General features: G+C 38.9%; 1 protein-coding gene across 9 annotated transcripts in view; it reads left to right on the forward strand.

Annotated features, from left to right (window-relative positions):
* Positions 1-18,520, forward strand: part of DIP2A (disco interacting protein 2 homolog A) — a 131,455-nt gene that overhangs the window by 107,280 nt on the left and 5,655 nt on the right. For 8 of the 9 annotated variants that reach the window (XM_064452255.1, XM_064452256.1, XM_064452258.1 and 5 more), the window contains 14 exons: positions 149-258; positions 399-479; positions 2,973-3,096; positions 3,922-4,043; positions 4,320-4,431; positions 4,655-4,764; positions 5,276-5,406; positions 7,464-7,632; positions 8,813-8,983; positions 12,212-12,273; positions 13,950-14,007; positions 14,469-14,543; positions 15,218-15,392; positions 18,015-18,138. In XM_064452255.1, coding sequence (XP_064308325.1) covers positions 149-258; positions 399-479; positions 2,973-3,096; positions 3,922-4,043; positions 4,320-4,431; positions 4,655-4,764; positions 5,276-5,406; positions 7,464-7,632; positions 8,813-8,983; positions 12,212-12,273; positions 13,950-14,007; positions 14,469-14,543; positions 15,218-15,392; positions 18,015-18,138 — 1,624 coding nt within the window. The remainder of the gene's footprint in view (positions 1-148; positions 259-398; positions 480-2,972; positions 3,097-3,921; positions 4,044-4,319; positions 4,432-4,654; positions 4,765-5,275; positions 5,407-7,463; positions 7,633-8,812; positions 8,984-12,211; positions 12,274-13,949; positions 14,008-14,468; positions 14,544-15,217; positions 15,393-18,014; positions 18,139-18,520) is intronic. The other variant, XM_064452259.1, reaches the window with a different exon arrangement.

Below are 18,520 nucleotides of genomic sequence, written 5' to 3' on the forward strand. Positions count from 1 at the left end.
CCTTGGTTATAGCTTTTCATCTTCTCAGATTATGTTACATACGGCATATGTAACATATTACATACAGTAATGTGCAGCCTGAATTATAGATTATTACATGTTTCTTACATTATTTTTTCTCATTTTGCACTGTTATTTCAAAATGCAGATGTTGGTCCTGCTTCAATGATAGTAGGAAACCTTGTTGCTGGAAAGAGAATTGCACAAGCCTCAGGGAGAGATGTTACCCAGTTGGAGGATAACGACCAGGCAAGAAAGGTAACACTGATGTCCTGGTATTATTAAATATTTGAATTGGCTTATTCAAGATGAGAGAAGACCAGTTATGGTATTCTACTGAAACTAAGCATGGTTCATTTTGAGTGAATCAAGAGTGTCTCCTTTGTTTCCTGTTTCAGTTCCTGTATTTAGCAGATGTTCTTCAGTGGCGAGCTCAGACAACTCCAGATCATCCCCTCTTCCTTTTGTTGAATTCCAAGGTGAGCTGCACTTTAGGTCATGCTTGGAGATTGAGATCAGTAAAAGATTGTTTGGATTCTAAGAAAATTCCAGCTAGAATTCTTTTCCTAAAGTGCTTCAGGTTATGTTGATGATGTGGGGTGTGTCATGGTTTTGAAGCAGACGAAAATAACTAGTTAGCAAGCAGCATAACTTTTCCACATCTGGATTTTTTTCACATCTGGAATTTCAGGATGCATGCTGCCTAGGTTAAAACATAGCAGCAATTGTATTTCCTGCTGGAACACAGCTTTGGTCATATTAGTGGAAGCTGCAATTCTGTCTTCCTCCCTGAGCACAAGGGTAACTGGAAGTCAGAGCTGGAGTGTTTTTTTAAGTAGATGATCTGCAGCCTAAGTAGAGAACCATTGGGACAGCTTTGGACTCATATTTTTCAGGAGTGTTGCACACCCTTCAGGGGACACTGATACTTTGTCCTTGGCTAGGCTCTGCCCCTAAAAAGGATGGTACTTAAAGTCACTCGAACAAGTGAATGTAGTACAGGCTCTGTATACTTGTAGGCTCTATATACTTGTTTTATTCAAGGGCTGCCTGAGGCATTATGACATATGGCAAGGCAACAGTCATGTTTCTCAGTAAATACTTTATTTTTGCTCATAGCCACTCTGCTCTGCAAGTGACTGTCAGTAGTTTTGGAGCATTCACACTTTGTAAAGGGTCGTGAAAAAATGTGCATGTTTGCATGTTCCTCAGTATTTCAGCCTCCCTAGGCTTAAGGAGCACAACAGCTCTGTGTATTTCAGGAAACTCAAATATTTTAGATTCTTCTATTGCTGTTCTGGCACTTTTTTATTCTCCTTTCTTTGCAGGAGGCATAGTTGGTCAATTTTTGTTTGAGCCTGTACTCAGTAGCTTCCTTTCCAGTGACAAATTGAGTCTACCTTGTGCTGTGCTGTACCACAGACATGTGAGATAGGGATTGTACTTTCAGAAGATCCAGCAGCAGCCTTTCAGAAGTGACAGATTTGCCTTTGGGTCTCTCATTCAGACAGACAAAATGGTTTAGGACATAGTTCAAAGTTCTGACTTTTCTCAGGAGACTCTGCTTTGGCAGAAGAAACTGCTTCTATATGGTTATTGTTAAAAGCCAGAGAATTGGTTTATTCATCTCTCAGAGTGAAGAGGCTTTTGAGGGAAGTTTTCTAGTATGAAGCAGCCCATTTCTGGGTCATTTTGTTCAGGCAACTTTCACCCTTCAAAAGGAGACTCTGCAAAAAGGAAACATAAAACTTAAGCACAAAGCAATTCTCTCAGTGAACACGTCTTAAATAGCTGGGACTAATAAGCTACAATGCTAAACATGAGCATGTTCACAGCTCTCCATGAGAAACCCTTTTGTTTTACACTTCTTCATGTAAATATTTTTCCCCAAGTCCTTGAGCTGCTACTATTCCTATATCAATAATACACTGTATTTACTGTTCTTATTTCACATGACTTTAGCTCCCAGGCTAAGGAAATAACAGTTGCCTTAGTAAAACTGAGCAGAATGCCAGTGTCATCCTGCATCAAACTAGGCCTTGGATCAGGCAGCTGTGAAGTTGGGCTGAGGATTACATGTGGCAGCTTGTCTTGGACTTGAAACCGAATACTTGTATAGCAGCCATTTGCTGTGGCAATCCTTTTCTGTATAGTGGAGGCTTCATTCAGTCTCTGTTTTCCTCTGAGGTGGTTGTCTGACCAGATTTTCTTGAATCAGATTGTAGTCTTGGAAAAAAGGATACATATCAATTTCACAGGCTTAAGGCTAAGGCATCGCTTCCTAGGCTGGATAGCAAACGGATGTTTTCTGTCTTCACATCGAAACTGGGCTAAGCCTTTGGAATCCCCTTGACTGTATGACTGCCTAAGCAATCTAAAGATACAGCTACTTCCATGTGAAGACTTTCCAGATGCATAGTTCTGGGAAATACAGTTTCTACAAGACAGACGGTAAATGCAGTGAAGTGGCAGTGACAGTGCATACCAACCACAGCTCAGGTTGCCTCTCTGACCCTTTAAAAGAATATGTATATCAAAGATATCAGCAGAGTTCCCTTTGCACTTTTAAGACTGCTGATTGCAAAAGCATCTAGAGGTTTGGCTGTGCATGGTAGGGTAAAGCTGATGCAGTGCTTCACTTGCTGCTAAACAATTGTGTTACTACTGCTACTGTGTTTTCTCCCTTGGACTGTGACATTTCAAATATTTGTAAGGTATACTTTTTGTGGTACCAAATACATTTAGAAGCTGCTTCACTGTCTGATGTTCAAAATAATACCTATAAAATTATCTAGCATTCTAAAAGTTCATGGTACCAGCACAATGGTTTCCGAAACACTGAGACAGTCTTTGAAAGTGTTTGCTGTATTGTTAAAATAAGGCCAATGAAATACTGCACCTGCAGCATGTATTTTATTCAGTTTTAAACTGTCCTCCACAAAGTTTACTGATGTTGCTTCTGTTTGGTGCAGGGCACTGTAGCTAGCACTGCATCATGCATACAGTTGCACAAGAAAGCAGAGAGAGTGGCAGTCGCACTGATGGAGAAAGGACGACTGAATGTTGGTGATCACGTGGCCCTGGTTTATCCCCCAGGTAAGGCATTACGGACAGCAAAAATCAAAGAAAAAAAAATCAAGAAAAAAAAACTCTTGCCAAGATAGAGCATTCAGACATCCATTTAATATAGTGGTATATGGCAGTGACTTAGCATTACAAGGAAGATACTTCAATTTTATGGTTTTATTATTACGTCACTTCTCCACGTGGCAAACTACATTTACAAGACCTTTCATCTACCTGGTCCAGATGTCTGGGCAGTTAGGCAAGAGTAGTTTGATTTAAACCACGTGAAAGATTCTCATTTTTCAGCCTCAGAGAATGGAATTAAACTGCATATGTATCCGTTGAAAGCTAGATTAGGGATATCAGTGTATGAACACCCTTTCTTTCCTGAATGGCTGTCTCTAGAAGTGAAATCTGGACCCCAGACTTGCATTACTAGTGTGTAGTTACAAGTGTACCTCAGGTAAAAGTAGGATGACTGCATTTTTCAGAGTGATAATTGTGAAAAACAAATGTATGCTTTTTAAAAGAATCCGAGTAAACTACTTCATAACCTACAATTTTTTGTTATTTTATACTACCGGACTGTGAAAATACATCCCTACAAATTTGAAGTTTGTAGGGTTTGAATAATTTTTGCTAACTCAAATTATTATGATAATAAATTATGCAAAATATATTAACCAATTTTTAAGAATTGGGCATGGTCAAGAACAGTCTGTTGATTTGAAGAGACCTTTGTGACAAATCCTTACATCTTAATAAAATAAATCAGTGTGTATTTTGATTTTGGTGAAGGAGTTTGGCCGTTTGTTCTGATTAAAATGGCTTTAATTTCACAAATATCCTTTACAGGAGTAGACTTGATAGCAACTTTCTATGGCTGCTTGTATGCTGGCTGTATACCTATCACTGTTCGCCCACCTCATCCACAGAATCTTGCTACCACTCTGCCCACTGTCAAAATGATTGTAGAGGTATGTATAAGACATTCCTCTCCGCATGCTTTTGGTGGGTGTAGGATGGTTGATGCAGCCTGGTAAATTGCTTTGCCACAGTCAATGTAAAATAAGCTAGGGAAAAAAAATGTTTGCTATGGCTGCTCTTTCTATTGTTGTGATTTATTATGCTTTGTTTCCAATGTTTTTCTTCATCTGTTCAGCTTACTAGTTATCTCATCTGGATGGATATGAAATCACTGGAGCATTCATTCACTAGTTTTGGAAATGTTTTTAATACTGTGTCTTTTACAGGTCAGTAAGTCTGCATGTATACTGACCACCCAAGCAATAATGAAACTGCTGAAGTCTAAGGAAGCTGCAACAGCTGTTGATATTAAAACATGGCCCACTATTTTGGATACAGGTACAAAATGTTTGCCTACTAGACAAAATGTAAATAGTTTGAAGATTGATTTATTTTGATACACCATAACTGCCTAATTGAATGGATGTATCTTCCATTGCATCAAAATAGCTGTCCAGAAACTATATAAAGCACCTGGTGTTAATGCTGTAAAGATACATTTTTGTCCTGTGTTCTTTTTCCAAAGTAATAATATGGTACTCTTCTTATATATTTTAAATAGATGATATGCCTAAAAAGAAGCTGGCTAGCATTTTCAGACCTACATCTCCAGATATGTTGGCATACTTGGACTTCAGTGTGTCTACTACTGGTATACTAGCAGGAGTAAAGGTAGAGTAACAAGAGACAGATTATTAGACTTTTCCTTCCTTATATGTAGGCATATTCTGCATTCATTCTTCCTGCCAGAGAAGAAATACAAAAATGTAAGTGGACCATCTTAGTGTTCCGAAAGCTTATTTTTAAATTTGCGTGACATGAAAATTTCTTGGTACACTTTTTGGAAGCATTCAGTCTTACTGGTCTAAGTGAGGAATCACTGAGGAGACTCAATGGAGAGTATTTGTCATGAAGTTCATGAATGTTCTCTTTTGCGATAGATCGTAAAGATGTAAGACATCATTTGGCATCATTCAATGTCGTGACAGATGTCATTTCCCACTAGCATGAAAAATACCTGTGAAATTTTGGGCTCATATTCTTTTCCTGTTTTAAAGGTGCTTAAGAAACCCCAAACCACTACGTGTTGCCACATCTTTTACAATAAACATTTCTATCAGTTTTTACATGTGATAGCCATTTTTTTAAAAAGTCCCTGAGGGCACCTGTTTTCCTCTTACAGATGTCACATGCAGCTACAAGTGCCTTATGTCGCTCCATAAAGCTACAGTGTGAGCTGTACCCTTCACGTCAGATTGCCATCTGCCTTGACCCTTACTGTGGCTTGGGATTTGCACTGTGGTGCTTGTGCAGGTATGTCATCTGAGTCGTAGGCTTTCTCATGCGTTCCCAGCCTTCTCTAGAATCCAAGGGAACATTCATGGATGAAACTGTCAGAGAAACCCAAATTAATCTTTTTATAGGTATAAAATACCTTTTGTGGTAACAAAATTGATTTAAGTTAGTTAGTTTCTTGAGTAACTTGGGTTTTGCAAGTAGAATTAATTAGATACCAAATCCAAGGGAAAAAGGACTTCACTGTCTATTTCACATTGATTAAGTAAATCCTTTTAAAATCTTTTGAGATGAAACCATATATTTTTACAAGACCCTTTAGTTGCTGACTGCCAGATTGGCATGCACTAAGAAATATACTGCTAAAGGAAATAGTTAAATGTTTCTTAAAATGAATAAGACATTAATTGATTCAATCAGATACCTACTGTAGTGCAGCACATCTTGCAAAGCTGCAAAAATTTCCTCTTTTTTGCCTTTTAAAACATTCCATATGCTTTAACTAATCCAAAGATCTTATACTGTATTAGATATTTCATTTTAAAAAATGCAGAAACTGAATATGAAAGCTTATTTTGGAAACAGATAAAGTTAAATTTACTGTAGTTAACCTGTTCCTTCCCTACCTGATTTCCCTAACTGGAAAGAAAGTGTACTGAAGGAAAGCAAAAATTTAACTTTGGTAACATCTGATGATTTATATGATCAATAAAGTGAGGCAGGATGGAGGGATAAGAAACCTCAGTGATGGAAGAACTAAAATCTAATTGGATTTAAAAAATATTTTTAGGGAAGAGAACTACGTGTCTTGTGCTTTCTTTACAAGAGTTAAAATAAGGTCTGCTATGTTTCATTCATGAATCATTCTATAATTATATAGGGTTAATGGTTTTAAACTAAAGGAGCGTAGATTTAGACTGGATATAAGGAAAACATTTTTTATGATGAGAGTGGTGAAACACTCGAGCAAGTTGCCCAGAGAGGTGGTAGATTCCCCATCCCTGGAAACATTCAAGGTCAGGCAGGACGGGGCTCTGAGCAATCTGATATAGTTGAAGATGTCCCTGCTCACTGCAGGGGATTTGGACTAGATGGTCTCTAAAGGTCCCTTCCCACCCAAACCATTCTATAATTCATCTGATTTATAGCTTTGTTTTAGTGTGAAAGACCATTCTATTACAGAATGATTTTTTTTCTATTTTAGAATGTTTAAAAAGAAAACAAAAAAGCTCCTCATCATATAGCCCACTACAAAAGCACATCAACTCTAGTCAGGAGAAATGGGAAGTGTGTCAAGCTACCTGTTGAAAGCAATTAGAGATGCTGTTATTTTTTTCAAGATACATTGGTTTATCTAAGCCTGGTTTTACAGAGACGTGTGTCGTGTGTCGCTCATTCTGTTGATAGTAACTGATCTAAAAATATTTGGTAATTTCAGACTGTATGGGCATGGTATTTTCTGTCTTGAAATGAATGTATAATATTTTTTTAAAAAATAATTAAAAGGTGGTGTGATTCTGAACTTGACTTTCTGTCCACTCATGTTAACTGGTATTCATGTTAAATACTTCACATAAACACTGTTTAAAAACAGAAAGATCTATGGGAAAGGCTAGAAAATTGTACTAAAAGCTTGAATGGTGCACTGTAGGTGTTAAAGACTCATTTCACTCAAAGCAAAAGATGTAGTTTCCCTGGAATGAATCACAAAAGTAAGCTCAGTTACCACATTAATGCATAACTGAACAATGTTGCAAATGTTAATGTTTTAGTGTCAGAAGTTGTGTCCATTCAAGCCATTGAGTATTTGCCTGTAGTTCAACACAATTTACTGCAGGACGAATATACACACCTTAAAGTGTGTGACTTAACTCAAACCCATAGCTCTTAGCTAACTGAGAGATACTTGCTTTCTGTGGAGAAGATAAGCTGAAGTTCAAATAGATACCAAGCTCTCAGTTTTCCTCTGTTTGCTTCATATGTTTATGTAACTTTTGCTTACCTATATTTATGTGACTTTTGGCTTTTTTATGCTGGCTTGAAGCTTTCATGTTTCTTTTTCTTCCTCTCCCTAGTGTATATTCGGGTCATCAGTCTATTCTAGTCCCTCCTCTGGAGCTGGAGAGCAATGTCTCGCTGTGGTTGTCTGCTGTAAGTCAGTATAAAGTGCGCATCACATTCTGCTCCTACTCCGTGATGGAGATGTGCACCAAAGGGCTTGGAACCCAGACTGATATACTCCGTGTGAGTGGACTGAATTTTTCAACACAGTGACATACAAATACACATATCTTTCTAATAATATTTCATTTTGGCTTGCAGAAGATGGGCCATAAGTGTTTCTTTTAAAGCCATTCATTATGACTAGCTTTTGGGGAAATGTTGAGACTGCTGGATGTTTCCACTCTCATGTTTCGGCAGGGGGGCAGAATTCTTAGGTTTCAAATGTACTTACTTGGCCCCCTTTCTGCTGCTGGGTATTTCTGAGATTTTGGGCAAAATACTTAGCAAGTCTATCAACTTTTTCTTGTCCAATACCCCAAAACCCCCAAACAAACAAAATACCACACTAAAAAACTCAAAGCCCCACCAAACCCACAAACCACAAAACCTGTCGTCCCCCCCAGAAAAAAAAAACCAAAGAGCCCCCCAAAACCTGGCAAATCTCACCTGCTTTCATATCTCTTTACATCAAAAGTATTGAGTTCTAAAATGGATGTTGTCTTCCTAAGAGCAGCAATTACATACTAATACATCCATTTATTTTTGAGGGAAATCTCTTTAACTGAAATATGATGTCCTTGAAGAGGTGCCTCTGTCTCGGATGGTAGGAGAGTTCCCACAGCTGCAGTAACTAAGCTGCTCAGGACTTCCACACGGAATGTCTGGCAGCTTGTTGCGAGCAAGAAGGCAGCTACATTGTGCTTATTCTCAGTACAGACAAACAACTCTGTCCCTCTGTTCTGGATCTCACTGAAGGGAATCCTGGCCCACAGCCAGTTGCTACGGTTTCACTTTCCTGCTGGTGAGAGCTCAAAATGTCTCGAACACTCTGTCTGCATCTGAACCGTGCAGCACTGGGAGCAAGTGGGATTCTTGTGAGCACAGCCTTGTGACACAATGACATTTTGTAGTTTTCTTCAGCTTAAAATGATGACTGGCTGTGTTGCAGCTGCACAATGTGAGTAGTTTGCATCTTGTGTATCATACCCCACCGCAAAGCTTCTTGGCACAATTTTAGAGGGTTATCCTGGGTGGATGGAGCCAAACTGAGTGCAGTCCATGTCTATCATGTTTAACCAGTTCATGACAGTTATTCTAGTGTTTTTAAAGTCCATCTGTTCCACAAATTAAAATGGCTTATTTCTAGAATTGTTGACTTCAAACTTAAAATATTGGGTTTTTTCTTCACCCAACCTCTCAGATGAAAGGAGTTAACCTGTCCTGTGTGCGAACATGCATGGTGGTGGCGGAGGAGAGACCACGGATTACATTAACACAGTCTTTCTCGAAGTTATTCAAAGACCTGGGCCTCTCTGCTCGTGCAGTGAGCACTACATTTGGGTGCAGGGTCAACGTAGCAATTTGCTTACAGGTGAGATTAAACTGCTTATTCTTTATACTGATGGGCAGAATCTCTGGAAACTTCATAGGAAATCATGTTCAGCTGTATATAATTTTTTTCTAATGAAAAAAAATTTTCTAAGCTCCATTGCTTGCTTGTTTCATCACCAAGTTAAATAATGCCTGAAGATGTGGATTATGATAATTTCACTTTTCTGTACTAATTGACCAATTGATTTGCCTTTCAAATACAGAGGATCAGTATTAACTTGTTTCCTTCCTACTGTGCAGGAGCAGTATTAAATTAAATACACAGCTTCCTGATCATAAATATATTAAATATTTCAGCTTTTGTGTGATTCAGATTTTGTCTGTTTGAAAAGTAGCTTATGTATATGTGGAATTAAATGGAATAAAAAGTTCCTCAAATAAGACCCAGGAAAACTGACACGGTTGGCAGGTTTTTTACTTTTAAAGATCTCAAATGAGTATTATCACCATGCAAATATTTTTGCTCACCTCATGTGAGAGTTGAACTTTTTTTTTCAATTAAAGGTATAAAATTGGAAGCTTTGAAGGGGAAAATATGCCCATAAAGTACACAGCACTACTTCACAGATTGGAGATAATAACCCACCTTTGACAGTTTAGCATTCAGTTGATGATAATCTTGTACGTGTCATTTAACCAGATTAAATCTAACTTTTATTAATGAGATGTTTCTTCTCTAGTTAGGAGTGAAAAAAAAAACAACAAACCAACATATTCCACAACTTACCTGAAAATCAAGTATGGCCTAGAAATTGGCAGAGCACCCTGGGTTTTGGATGATGCTAATGGATAAACTGCTCAAGTTTCAGATGTGGCAGTATGTAGCTTTCTATGTGGGGAATTTCACAGACGCCACATGCATTAAGTCTGTGTGTAACTGTAAATTTTATTTCCAATTTTATTGTTATGAATTTCATTTAATAAAAATTATGAAGATTGCTGCTGTGCTTTTGCAAAACTTTTTCTTTCTTTCTTTCTTCCTGGTCTGGTGCCCACTAGATAAAGGGAAGCCTTATTTCCTCTCAGAATATGTTTTAATGTTCTAGATTTCCTATGAGAGAGATGTTTTGGGCCATGAGCTTCTTGAATACGTTGCCATCCATAATTGTTTCTTTAGTTTGCATAGTTTCTTTCACACATATTAAAGGAGAAAAGGTTTTTAACAGCCCCTAGATAAATGGTTATAAAGAGATGCATCCAGAACAATTTTATGAATCAGTAGATTGAAAAATAGGAAGTATATAGATGAAATTAAGTTGACTGTACAGAAAGATTTTAAACTCATTGACTAAAACATTTCGGATGCCCAGTGTGAAAGAACTGCATTCTGAATTGCCTCTCTAAATAAGAATTTTAAAAGCCAGCTTTGGTTATTTGCTGTTCAGACTGTACAAGGGGGGAGAAAACTGTTTTTTCTACAGAATGTTAAATGGCCATGTGAAAAGTACTCCAAGAAAACTGTGAAGAGCATAGGGCTGCTGGGCAGTTAAGCTTCCCCTTCATTTTATACCTTTTTCACCTGTGTTCTCTGTTCTTGAGGCCTTTTTTACTGGTTTTTTTAACCCTTTTCCCCCATACTTACAAAGTGATATCTGTATTTGACTTCTTTAAATCATTGAATTTAAATGAATATATGTAATAGCCAAACTGATTGGGTATTTGATACAAGTTAGCATGCCAACAAATATATAACATCTTCCAACCTTACTGGACTGGTTTACTGAGACGGCGTTTCTGAAGCTGCAAGCAGCCTTTAGATACTTACAGACAGAGAAGGGATTTATGATAAGGCAATAGGCATTATGTATGATCTGCCTTAAACCTCTTCTTGTTTTATTAAATGGGACTTCCATGTTTCCTAACGAACCACCAAAAATTGTCAAGCTTTTAAATAATCTGAAATGGAAATTTTCTTTTCACTCTAAAATAGTACAAGTTTTGTTTTCTGTCTTACTGTGTGTATCTTATGTTTCCAGTGCCGCTTTGGCTGTATTTTCTTTTTTCCCCTTTCTCTCTGTTTCACACACTTTGATGGCCTCTGTTACTTCTGTTTGTGGTCCCGCTGTCAGCCAAACAGGCTGGGCAAGCTGGCTGAACAGGTATAGTGATGCATGTGTGCTTGTAATGTCCTAAAGTCAGTCTGGTTCGGCAGTACCGCTCTATAACAAATGTATACCATTTGAGTCTTCTTTTGAAACAGATCAAGCAAGATTTTTTTTTCCTAAAGAAGTTCAGTTTTAGTCACAAAGAACACTTGTAGCTTAAGTATAAAACCTCTTTCCCAAATGAGCCAGAAAGGGGGTTATAGCAATGATTAAAATTACTGAATAGTGTATATTCCTAAAGATAAAGATCATACTGTTAATCAGGTGCAGCCGCCAGTGTCAGTGAGCCTCAGTGGTGCTACAAAAGTACAAGGGCATGTCATTATAAAGACATTATTACTGTTCTCCAGCACTGCAATCTTGAGCTGATGGCCAAGTGGCCTCATTCTAAGTATTTCTAAAGTGAGAAGTTGTTCTATGGGGAGGAAAGTTTGCCTATCTTTTTTAGCTTAAATACGCATTTCATAGTAGTTCCTAGTTGTATTGAGATTAAATTCTGCTGGGGGAAAAAGAAGGCCTACGGCCCCGTGTTGGGAAATGGGAAACCCCTCACCAGAGCTGGTCAGAAGGTTTATCCTCTGAGTGCCACAAAGCTCTGCCTCTGCCTAGGCGGTTACTGGCAGGAGCCTTGAAAAGATACAGGTTGGTTACAGTTATGTTTTAGTTAAATGTTGGGTTTGGTTTGGTTTTTTTCTTCAACATTGACAAAACTGTTATGAAGTAGAACAGCTGAGCTTTGGGAAAGGGATTAGGCCCACATAGTTCTATGCTTAACATGCTTTGCACTTGCTATGTAGTTTTTAGAGGAGATGTTTAACAAAATGAGATTTTTTAAATGTGTTAAATTTAAAAATTTTTAAAACTTAGGCGTACCTGTATACATACATAATTCACTTGCGCATTCATTTTTTGATCCTATGAGACATAAAAGTTTTATGGCAGTCACTCTAGAAAGGGGGACTATTTTACTACACTTCTTGTAGATTAGGGGAGTACTTTTTAAGTGTCAGTAAGAAAGGGAGAGGAATTTGTGAATTTATGTGGCTATGAGAATGAAAGCGGGATTTTCTGGCTTCTGTTGAATTTGTTTCTTCCTTCCTTAGGGAACAGCAGGACCAGATCCAACAACAGTCTATGTAGATATGAGAGCGCTTCGACATGACAGGTACAGATTATGTTAAAGCATTAACTAATGACTGTGGAGGAGAAAGTTCAGCCTCATTGCATTACATTGTTATGTTGACGTGTTCTTGGCAGCAGCTAATCCCTCACCACCGTATACAAGGAACCCTACCCAAGAGAATCCTTTCATGACAGCTGTGTGCTGGAAGTGGTCTGGCATCTCCTCTTCCATCACTTGTTCTGCTGTTCCTTTCTAGACCCTCACCTAACTTGCTGTCTGTTCATCAGTCTTGTATAATCTAGGTTCATTACTGTTTCTTACCTAACCAGACTGTTGGCAAAAGGTGACTTTGCCAACAGAAAACAGTTGGGGTGGGTGGGATCTCTGCATGTCCCTTGTGCAACCTCCTGCTCAAAGCAGAACCAGCTTCAAGGCTTCGTCAGGTTACTGAGGGCCAGGACCAGTTCAGTACAGAAAATCTCCAAGAATGGAGATCCTTTTCCTCTCTGGGTGTATGTGCTGAGACTGACACCCCACACGGGGGAAGTTTTCCTTACTGGCATTTCCCATCTTCCATATTATGTCCCTGGTCTATTCTCCTTCTGGTGTGCAACTCAGAAATCTATTTCCATCTTCTCTCCAACAGTCCTTTAGGTAGGCAAAAAAATGCAGTTAGTCACCCTTAGTCCTTTCTTTCCCACCCCCTTCAGACCAAACCAAATCAATTCCCTCAACCTTCCCACACCCAGTAAATTGGTGTCAGGCCTATACTGCAGCATATCAAAACACACACATGTGTACATACATACACAGATGTCATCTGGAAGCTTGCCATGGATACATCATTCTATCAGACTTAATTCTGTAGTGATAATTTTCAGATTTACTTGTGTCTCGGTTAACTTAGTTAATTCAAGTGCTGACAGCACCAAGTTCAGGCTGTAAGTTTAGTAGAGTACATACATATATGTATTTGTTTCTGTAGTTATTTTAAGAAACATAATATCAAGACTTGGTGGATTTGCTTCAGGTCTTTTTAATTGATAACGTTAAATTAAGGGCTTATGTTAACTGGCAGCTTTTGTGACTACTGACCTCTAATTTTTGCAAGCTTCAATCTTAGCTGTTAGAAGACAAGCTATTCACCATCATTTGCATGATCCCGATTTGGCATCTGAACAGATCAATGTAAACTACAGTCATTTTCTCCTTATTTAATATATCACTATGACTTGCACGGTATATATTCCTCTTTAAAAACAAGTTCAGCCATATGGGTGTAGGGATAGTGTTATATAAAATAACGTATAGGTGTCTCTTCTCTTGTATGCCTCTCCTACTACACTCGATTCTCATTCCTTCTGCAAATGTGCTACCTTTATACATTATGCTACTATTCCATTTAGGCTGCTTGCTCTTCACTTTTTGTAATTCTTGCTGATGCTCTGCCATGGTTCCATTTAAAATGCTCGTGGAACTGCACCTTAGAGCTCTGTTGGAAAAAGTTATTTGTGGTCTATGGGAATGCTAATATGGAAGCCTTGAAGACAGTTAGAAACTCTTAACTGTCTTACTGCATTGTGAATAACTGAGCATAATTGGCTGATATCATAACAGTTTGGACAGTGCAGCTAAAGATAGGATAACATGGGATATACTGTAACACTTCTATTTAAGTTCATAAATCCTTGTACAACTGCATTCTCTTATTTTCTCAGGGTGCGTTTGGTAGAGAGAGGTTCTCCACACAGTCTGCCGCTTATGGAGTCTGGGAAGGTGAGAGAATGAGAGCAGTCCTTCCTCCTCATGACCCTCACCTGGGTGGCGAGCTGCTTCAGCTGGATCTCAGTACAGAATCTGTGCAACAAGTGTCACTAATCACAGTATATCTAGGAGAGACACTAGAGAGAGCATAAAATGAACAGCTAGTTAAAATGAAGCCTGGTGCATGAAGTGAAGCAATACAATATGTCACTACAACTGAAAAAATCAAAGGCCTTCATGTTGAAGGCATTTTTCAGGTGTAAAACAAACTTCAGCTCTGAAGCTGCAAAATAGCTGCTTAGAGTTTAAATAATGAAACCACTTTGTAGGAAGAGATTCTTGATATCTGTGGAGCAGAGAGGAGTAGAAGGGGAAGAATTGCACAGAATTCTGTGGCTCTGTATTATTAACTTTTACTTTGATGAATTAAAGTTCTCTTAACTTATATTTTAAACATTTGCTTCTTATTCAAGATTCTTCCAGGAGTAAAGGTCATCATTGCACACACAGAAACTAAGGGACCTCTGGGAGACTCGCATTTAGGAGAGGTAAAGTTTTGATGCTGTTGTACTTTGTTTCTCAGCAATGATTTAATATATAGGTAAAGCATGTTAGATCAATGCCTGTCTCTTAGTAGGATGGGCACATAACGTGGCATGTGAGTGAACTCTACAGAGAGCTGGAACTGTTTACATACTTGTATGTATGTGTGCATGGTTTCCTCCCTCCTCTGCCAAACCTGCTGCATGCCAGTACTGGGTGGTATCAGTTGACTAGTCTATCTGACTGGCAGCTGGAAGAGGCAGTGAATATCTTGGGTACTCACATCAGTTGACAGTACTAATGAGGTATTTTACCGTTTGGTTTAATCTTTGTTTTATATACATCTGAATTTGTGTATACTAAGATGCCCAACTAACAGGACATTGCAGATTAACAGGTGTTCCTTTCTAGGAAGCCAAATGCCTAGTTCATTTTTCTTCTTTACCATTCCAAATTACATGTATATAAACTACTTTTTATTCCTTTTTTCTGATCATTTTCTGTGAGGCAGAAGTTAATGAATTATTTCAATAAAACTACTCCTGGCATTTTAGGAGCAAAAAATGGTCAGTGGAACAGATCTGTTAAATCAATAAATGATGCTGCCTGGCTCTGGCAAAATAGCCTAAGTTTATATGGGAATGATTCCCTTCTGTTATCTTTTTTTTAAAATCCCTAGATATGGGTGAGCAGTCCGCACAATGCTACTGGTTACTACACAGTGTATGGAGAAGAAGCACTGCACGCTGATCACTTTACTGCTCACTTGAGTTTTGGAGACACTCAGACTGTATGGGCTCGGACTGGGTACCTTGGCTTTCTGCGCAGAACAGAACTTACTGACGCTAGTGGAGGTGAGAGAAAACAAAAGTACTTACAGAAGCATATGTTTGAAACTTCTTAGGGTAGTTGATTTATGAAAGAGTAAGCTGTCCTGCAAGTTCATCCTGACTTCCAGCAGAGAAAAGTGCTGAATGTAACAGGAATTGTTACTCTGTACATATTGACTGATACGAATGTACTCTGTACATATTCACTGATGATAATGATACTGGGTAATCGTGTAAAATGAGACATTCATAATGCCCTTTCGACAGATCTAGAAATCATGTTCGTGTTCATATTTGTTGGAAGCCCTAGACCCTTTCTACTCACTTTTCCTCTGAACCCCTTTCCTTACAGACAGGGTGCAGTATTTCAGTGCTGATCTAGAGAATACAAATAATGTTATTGTTCAGCAGTTCTAGGACATGCACAAATACCAGTGATTTCCCAGCCTTTCAGAAGTTAAAGGTCTAGAGGAGTAACTTCTCCATAATATTTCCAGTGTAGAAAATAAATTTTTAATCTTATCTTTTTTCAGTCTAAGCCAAGATGTCTAAACTTGAGCAATGTAAGCAGATGGAAGAAAAACAGCTCCTTTTTCTGTTGAGACAGAATAAGGAGTAGGTATACCTCTTGATTATTACACATTTATTTTAAAAAAAAAAAAAGTAATCTCTGAACATCTTAAAAGGAGTTGGAATGCTTATAACTTATTAGCAAATGCACATTGCTAATTGACTGTGATTGGACTTAAATTAATAGTGGTATCTAGACATGGATAGTGTCAGTGTCCCCTATTGCTGTCACTGAACTGTAGGGGGTTCACAGCACCTTCTCCATTTCCTGTAATCACTTATGGTAGAAGATAGAAAAGCAATGTTCCCACTTCTGGAAGCTAAGTGTCGATTTGGGGGACACCACTGCATGTCCATCCTACTTTTTTAGTCCATTATGTGAAGGAGGAGGGAGTGAGCGAGGAAAGCGGTTTGTTGAAGGTGCAGACTTGTGTTGAGGAGCTACCCCATCTGTTGCAGTGGATGCCTGTCCAGGGTGCAGAAATGGTCCATGATGTAACTCTGTTGGATCTAGTTGCTAAGAGAGGGTCATCCTCCAGTCTACTGTGCTGGTGTGCTCTTCAGTCTCCCTGGGGCTCTTGGAGAACAAGAAAGGTAGACATGATTGCTCCAGCTGGAGAAACCCCTGCAGCCCACTCGATTCCATCTCCTCCAGAGCAGCATCATGCAGCCTTCCCTCTTCAACAGTCAGAGCGCTCTCAGAGAACAAAAAGTGAATTCTGGTAAAGAAAGAGTCTTCATCAGACACTTGTGGTATCCTTAGCCCACAGCTAGCACCATTACCCTAAAGGGTCCCTTCTTGGCACCAGGCCTCTCCACCTATTCAGCCTACTTAGACTGAGCAGTTCTGTGTTGGACAGCCCCTTGGGAGTCTCTGTTCCTGAAGGAATGTGGTCTCAGGCTACTGGTGTGAGCTGATGTAACATAGACCCAGCTCCCTGAAAAAGCTTTTACTGCATGTCCTCTTCCTCTTCAGAGCTGGTAGAGCATGATAAAAGAACGCTCAACCAAGGTGCTCTAAGCTTTCCTTGATTTCCTCCTCTCTGATTTTCTAGGGTAGTGACCTGACTTCCAGGGCCTATTGTGCTGCTGCTTAGTGCAAGGTTCTGCACTGGACGCTTTGACAGAATTGTCCTTCTGTCACTGTTCAAAGTTAAATGCCTCCTAGTTCTTGAGAAAGCTGATGGTTGACAGAAATTGGAATCTGTGAGCAGATATTCACAAAGAAAGAGAAGTTGCAGGTGGCAAGGCACCGGATTACAATAGCAAGTTTTTGTGCCTTGTAGCTTTCTGAAAAATCGCGTATCAGAGATTTTCATCTCTGTGGAATAATGTCAGTCGTCCTTTGGTTTGTCAGCATTTGAGAGACAACGTATGGTGAATTAACATAGCAAGTATGCATGAAATACAGCGCAGCTTCCCAGCGCACTTTTTGTCTCAAGTTATATGATTGAGTAGAATTATAAAATGGGTGCAAAAAAAAGAGGCAAAGTTGAACTGAACAGAGTTACAGAACGAACATGGCAATGTGGAAAGCATGTCCTTCAAGAAGGGTCTAGGAGAGCCTTGCTTATTTAACCTAGAAAAGCTAAGGGTGAAGAGGGGATAGAGTTGTTCTTGCTGCATAAACTGTGGGGAACTTAATTGCTGGCATGAGGACAAGTGGGTATACACTGGTTTTAAAAAGAAAAGAGAAGGTAAATTTAGAAATCGGAAAAGTGTTCCTATCGATCAGAGAAGAGAAGTTCTCTGGTAAGAACAGTGGGACAAAAAGATGCTGTAACAATGGGTTTTGATTCGGTTTATGAACTGAGATTACATTATGTGAGAGAAGGGGCAGAATTGGATGACCCAGAAATTATCTTTAATCTGGTTTTATTTGCTTGGAGTCAATAGGTGGAAGTGCTAAATGACCTCTTGATTCTTTTCTCTCCAAACAGTAGAGCTTGATGTGTATTATGGACTACTTCTAGGAAGCACCAGGAACATCTCAGAACATCAGGAATAAGCATATACCAATGACCATGTTTGTTCTGTAGATCTGATGATGTTTTAAATGTCTGTGCTGTATTGCAGAGAGGCATGATGCCCTGTATGTGGTAGGCTCATTGGATGAAACACTAGAGCTCAGAGGAATGAGGTACCATCCCATTGATATAGAGACCTCTGTAATAAGAGCACATAAGAGCATTGCAGAATGGTAAGAGCCTCAGTATTATTTTTCTGTATCTTTTTTTTCTTCTAAAGCAGCAGAAGTCAAGCTTTGTGGAACAGCATGCTAGGCTGAGAGCTTGCTGTAGAGGGAACTCACCAAAACTTTGCTTAGAAATAACTGCAGTGAAAGTAACTGCAATATAAGACCCCTTTTTGCCCCACCTCTGCCGCTCAAAAAGAAAACGGGCCACCCCTTTATCAGATCTTTGGGAGGTTTTGTCTTTCCTTTAATAATCTTTGAAGATTTACACCTTGATATCAAGTATGCACGTGAAATTTTGATGGTTTGTGTTTCAATATGTAAATGCAAAGGACTCTTAAATACATGACTGTGTACATATGAGAGAAAAAGATCTATTTCTACTTTG

This window comes from Phalacrocorax carbo, chromosome 5, assembly GCF_963921805.1.
Source record: "Phalacrocorax carbo chromosome 5, bPhaCar2.1, whole genome shotgun sequence".
Lineage (NCBI taxonomy): Eukaryota > Metazoa > Chordata > Aves > Suliformes > Phalacrocoracidae > Phalacrocorax > Phalacrocorax carbo.